Here is a 5,979-nt window from a genome sequence, read left to right as displayed (position 1 = left end):
AGGGTTTTATTATTTAAGTGACAAGAAATGAAAATTTATTTCGGAAAAGGATTATTTACATTTTTTTTACTCAGAGTCGCCACTTGGCATAATCTGGTGTGCCAAGTCACCATTGGAAAGTCCTTTTCAAAAACCATTTGACTCTTTAAACTGGTTTGCGAACAGAGACTCCGGCTAAGGAATTCTGTTGACCGAGGGGAAGGTGTTAGGCACCCCTCGATCCCGTGGTTCAACCACGGTCGCTTGGTAGAGTGTGTCGACTATTTTGGCATTACAAAATGTATAAACCACACAAAAGCACGCAAAATAATCAAACAATAAACAAAACAAAACAATCCAAAAATGTAAAGTCCAATCCAATTATACAGTCCGAAAAATAGAAAAATACAAAAATATAAATCCTAGTCTAAACTAAATCTAGACTAAGCTCCAATGCCTTACCCGACGCCGCGGGCCTTCATCACGATCATTTTCCGCCAACATAATACGTCGGGGCATTCCCCGGTGAACAGATACAAGTGATCTCGGGGCATTCCCCGGCTAAATGAATACATTTGAATCATATACGATAAACTAGAAAGAAACATTCACACACATTCCAACATCCAACGAAACACTTATTCCTAAACTTTGCCTACCCAAAGCCTACGATTTGCTTACCTATTTCAACATATCATAATACTATCGAGAAGTTGACAATTAGACGTAAAGTAACAATAACCATGAATCAAAACAACTGATTTACTTATTTTTTAATCAAATTTCTATCCCCCAAATCCATTAATCAATGATTATCACATGCTTCGATTATCAATTCAAGATTTCAACGTTTAAAATCCAACATCCACCAATACACAATCAAGATTCAAACGCACCAAACACACAAATCATTTACGATGACGTAAAATTAAAGGAAGAGGATAGAATTGGACCTCAATTAATTGTTTTTCCTTAAATTTTTGACGAACCCAACGGATCAGAACCTCAAAACAAAAACCACGGATCTGAATATCAAAGCCTCAACCTTCAAACTCAATGCAGATCCAACCTCAGAACCGAACGAAACGAGATTATTTCTCTAACAAGGTAAGGATGAAGTAAAAAAAAATATAAAGGGAGGCTGTTTGATCGACTTTTCCAATGACCAGTTGACTGGAATCGCCGCTGGTTTGCCGGCGTTTTTGGTGAGACCACTGGAACAGTGAGCTTCTGATATGTTTCCCTCTTTCTCGTTGAATCTCTCTCTCGATCTATCCTCTCTCTGTCATTTCTTTGTCTCTCAACTTCTCCCTCTCACTGATGTTACTATGCGTATGTGGAATTCTGAAGGCAGGACAGGTTGACAACGACGAATTGAAGACGATTTCAGCGAATTCAACGGTGCCAAGAACAATGAAAATGGATCAAATTTCGGCGAGATTTCGTCGGATTTACTGTTCCAAGCACTTCTCGACTAATTTTAGTCCATTGTTCCGGTGGGCGTGCATATTGTGTGGATGTAAGATTTTGTGGAAGGTGATGGTTAGAAGCTCATCGTGAGTGTGTGATGGTGTATCTTGAGAGTATGGGTTGTTTGTGTGAAGAAGAAAATCGAAAGATCCTATGGCATTTTTACTGTGTCCTTTTTTCAATTTGGAAAAGAAAGAAGAACCCTTTTTGTGTATGAGAATTCAACCCATCGTGAGGATGATTGGAATTTTTGAGTGTATTTTGTGAGTGAGGTTAAGAAGATGATGCTCAGTGCTCTGTTCTTTTTTTGTTACTGATCGTGCCAAATTGTGGGATTGTGAGAGTATGTGTGTGTTTTTTATTGTGAGGGTCACGTGAGTGGGTATTGGGGTAGGGTAGGTGGGGTCACGTGGGGTGGGGGTAGTGGTGAGGTGTTGTTTTTTTATTGGGTGGGTTGTTAGAATATTAGGATAAAACAAAATTAGTTAGGGGGTTGTTATTTTGTCATTTTGTGGAGGGATTATCACGCGGGTGAGGGTACACGGTAGGATAAGGTAAACAATAGGTAAAAACGATATCGGGGAGGGACGAAATTAGGTGTCTACAGTCGATTAACTTCAACTTTCATCGATGTCCTCTAACTTTAAGTGTGCATAAGTTACACTAAAATTTGTTTAAAGTTGAACAAGTAGACACGTGCTCCCTATGTGACATCATAGTGACCAATTCATGTCCTACATGGTGTCTTACATGTATTATGTCACATAAGACTCGTGGTGTCTACTTGTTGAACTGATCTATACAAGTCTAAGTGTTTTGTGCACCTCCAAAATTAGAGGTAATGAATGTAAACGGAGGCCGAGTTAAATGACATACTTATGTATTAGGCACAATACATAAATATGCCCTTGAACTTGGCCTTAGATCATATCTATAACCTCTAATTTTGGGTGTGTACAAGTAGTCACTTAAACTTGTATAAGGTTAAAAAAGTAGACACATATCTCCTGTGTGGCGTCCTACGTGACCAATTCTTGTCCTACATGTCATCCTACGTGTATTATGCTACATAGAACGTGTGTGTCTACTTGTTCAACTTTATATAAGTTTAAATGTCTACTTATGCATACTCAAAACCGGAGGTCGTAGATAGAATTTGATGTCAAATCAAAAGACATGTTTATATATCATGGATATGTATTAGGTCTATTACAAATAAACACATTATATTGTCAAGACATGATATGCATTATGTCTATTACAAATAAACACATATATTGTCAAGTCAAATTGTGTCACCACATCATAGCATTACCAAGTGATCAAAACTTGTCTACCACCCCAATGTTGATTGAGATTTGAGACATCGTGGATGCAAAAAACAAGATAATGTCATTTCAAATTCCATTTATTTTGATTAAAAGAATCTTTTTTCCATTCATAGAGAGACCTCATGAGTTATCATTACTTATAATATGTCCATTGATAAATCTTGATCTATAATTAAAATGTCTTCATTGTTTGGTCCTACCAATAAGAGGTGCCTATCAAGTCACTAAACCAAATTAAAATTCTACTAGATGACAATTAGTGTCAACGTTAAGTATCTATCTACGCATTTAATCATTGATATTTATCCAATTGATTACTTTTAAATTTTAATTATTCAATAAGTTATTTAATTCCATAGACATACACCTTAACTTATAATTATTTATATAAATGCTCGCACTTATAAAATAATTACAAAAATCTCAACTAATTGTGTACCTTTGTTGGATATATCAGGAGCGAATTCTGTAGACAGGTCCAAAATCGAAAAATTATCGAAAGCTAATTGTGTATTTTTACAAATAAAAAATATATTTTTGTTAGATGTATTATGTATGACAGACCCAAAATTAAAAAACTATATCAAAAATTAATTATGTATATTTATAAAGGAAAAAATATATCTTCGTCGAATGTATGAAAAATAATTGTGTATTTCTATAATTAAAATTTTTAATAATTATGTAAAATTAAAATTTTTTTTTTAATAATTAAGGTACAAACTATCAAAATTTATATTGATTGCGGAATTTATATTGATTGCGTAGAATTTATTCCTAAATCTTAACTTTAAAATATTCTATTCTCTTATTATATAATAAAACCAAATTCAAACGCCATATAAATACCTTTCTTCATCTCCACTTCCCCTCCCCCTACCTCCGCAACCCCCACCCCACTTTATCCTCCTATAATATACAATCGCATTTTCCGCATTTGTCATTTAATCAACAATAATTCACAATAATTTATAACCGGTGAAGGGTAAATCAGTCAATTCACATGGGTTCGCCGGAGCAGACGACGGCGGCGGCAGGTAAATCTCCGTCGTCGTCGTCATCATCATCATCGGTTACAATATGGAGATGTACAGGTACAACAATACACAAAGAAGATTTACGTAAGAGAATTACGATCCCTGAGTATTTAAGAGTAGCAATGAGAGAAGCAATTGGGAATAAGGACGTTGATTCCGCAATGCGGCATTACGAAATGGCGAATGCTGATGGTGTAGAGATTGTGAAGGCGTCGGAATCGCCGATTGTTGTGTTTATTAATGCGAAGAGTGGTGGTAGACATGGACCGGAACTTAAAGCTAGATTGCAGGATCTCATGGGTGAAGAACAGGTACTGATTAAAAAATGATTATTTTTGTATTACTTTGTCGATTTTGTATTGTGCGGGATGGATCAGGGAAGGGCGGGATCATGAGGTTTATTGAAATCCGTGATCTTCTGGTTACATGACAATAACTTTATCAGTTACGTGTTATAAATGATTCATTTTTAGTCGATATTTCCTTCTTTTGTGTGTGTTTATTGTATTTTAAACGGAAGCGAGTTCGAGTCGAGCAGAGCCGAGCTTTTTCTCAAAATGAGTAGAGTGGAGTGAGCTTAGATTTTTCTGGAAATGAGCCGCGTCAAGGCGAGCCAGGATTCGAGGAATGGCGGGACCATAAGGTTTATCATAATCGGTGACCTTCTGGTTACATGGTGACAACAACTTTATCACGTGTGATAAATGATTCATTTTTAGTCCATATTTCCTTTTTTTCATGTGTTTTGAACGAGAACGAGTCTAGTGTAGCCGAGCTTTTTTCTCAAAAATGTGGAGTCGAGCGGAGCTTTTTCTCAAAATGAGCCGAGCTTTTTCACTAAACGAGCCGAGCAGAGCCAAGCTTTTTCACTAAACGAGCCGAGCAGAGCTGAGCTTTTTCTTGGAATGAGTCGAACCTAGTTTTTTCTCAGAACAACGCAAGGCGAGTCGAATGAAGTTAAATCCGTGGCCTTTTGGTTACGTGACAACTTTATCATTTACGTGTGATAAGTGATTCATTTTTAGTCGATATTACCTTTTTTTGTGTGTCTTTATTATATTTTAAACATAAGCGAGTCGAGTCAAGTGGAGTAGAGTGGAGCTTTTTTCTCAAAATGAGCCGAGTCGAGTTGAGCCGAGAGGAGCTGAGCTTTTTCTCAAAACAAGTCAAGGCGAGTCGAACTGAGCTAAATACATTCTAGCTCGGTTCTTTGCTCAGTCGGCAATTTGCATTATGCGGGACCAGGGAAGGGCGGGACCATAAGGTTTGTTGTATGTAGCATTTCGTGCATTTTTTGCAAGAGGTTTTTATGTGAACTCGTTACGGGAAGGTCACGTGACAATAACTTTACTAGTATACTTATGATAAAGGATTCATTTTTTTGGAGTTTATTGTATTTTGTGTATTCAAGTATTATATATGGGAAAAAGTAAAAGAATTGGTGTAGATTTTATGAGTTTAATTGTAAAATTTGTTTTTGTTTTTGTTATTATGGAATTTTTGGATTGTCGTGGGTCTATTGGAACTAACTCACTCTACCTTACAAAAATAGGTACTTGTGGAATTACATCGAGTATGTTGGAGTAACTGGTAAAGTTGCCCCCATGTGACTGGGGGGTCATGGGTTTAACCCGTGAATATAGCGTCCTGCAGAAATGCAAGTTGGACTGGGGGGTCCTGGGTTTAACCTGTGAATATAGCGTCCTGCAGAAATGCAACTTTACTAGTTACTTCAAGCTCTCCTTCATTTACGTATGATAAATGATTCATTTTTACTGGTTCTTATTTTTTTTTTGAGTGTTCATTGTATTTTGTGGATTTAAGTTATTACATATCGGGAAAGGAAATATTTGATGTATTTTATGAGTTAAATACTATTTATGTTCACTTTTACTTGTCATGTCTTGCTTCACGAGAGGTAATGTGACTAATTTTATTCAGTGTTCTAAATTTAAACGTCAGATTTTCAGACACTGTAAGAAAAATACCTATAAATTCTAATCTTTCTCATATTGATATGATGGAAAATATATTCTTAAAATGTTGGTCAAAGTTCATGCAATTTGACTCACAAAAAGCGAAATGTTGTAAGTAAAAGCAAAAGTGAATGGAGGAAGTAGTAAAATGCCATCTTTTGTTTGTTGTTCTTTTTGTTATTATGG

The 5,979-nt window shown here is 36.0% G+C and overlaps 1 protein-coding gene across 2 annotated transcripts in view; it reads left to right on the top strand.

Moving 5' to 3' along the window:
* The first annotated feature begins 3,582 nt into the window (after nt 1-3,582).
* The window catches only part of LOC107877514 (diacylglycerol kinase 7), a 25,411-nt gene continuing 23,014 nt past the window's right edge, over nt 3,583-5,979 (top strand). Inside the window, exon 1 of one of the 2 annotated variants that reach the window (XM_016724177.2) lies at nt 3,583-4,128. In XM_016724177.2, the coding sequence (XP_016579663.2) occupies nt 3,784-4,128 (345 nt within the window). In that variant the 5' untranslated portion in view covers nt 3,583-3,783. The remainder of the gene's footprint in view (nt 4,129-5,979) is intronic. The other variant, XM_016724178.2, reaches the window with a different exon arrangement.

This window comes from Capsicum annuum, chromosome 7 (assembly GCF_002878395.1).
Source record: "Capsicum annuum cultivar UCD-10X-F1 chromosome 7, UCD10Xv1.1, whole genome shotgun sequence".
NCBI lineage: Eukaryota > Viridiplantae > Streptophyta > Magnoliopsida > Solanales > Solanaceae > Capsicum > Capsicum annuum.
The sequence above is the reverse complement of the archived record's forward strand: the minus strand, read 5'-3'. Positions and strand labels throughout refer to the sequence as shown.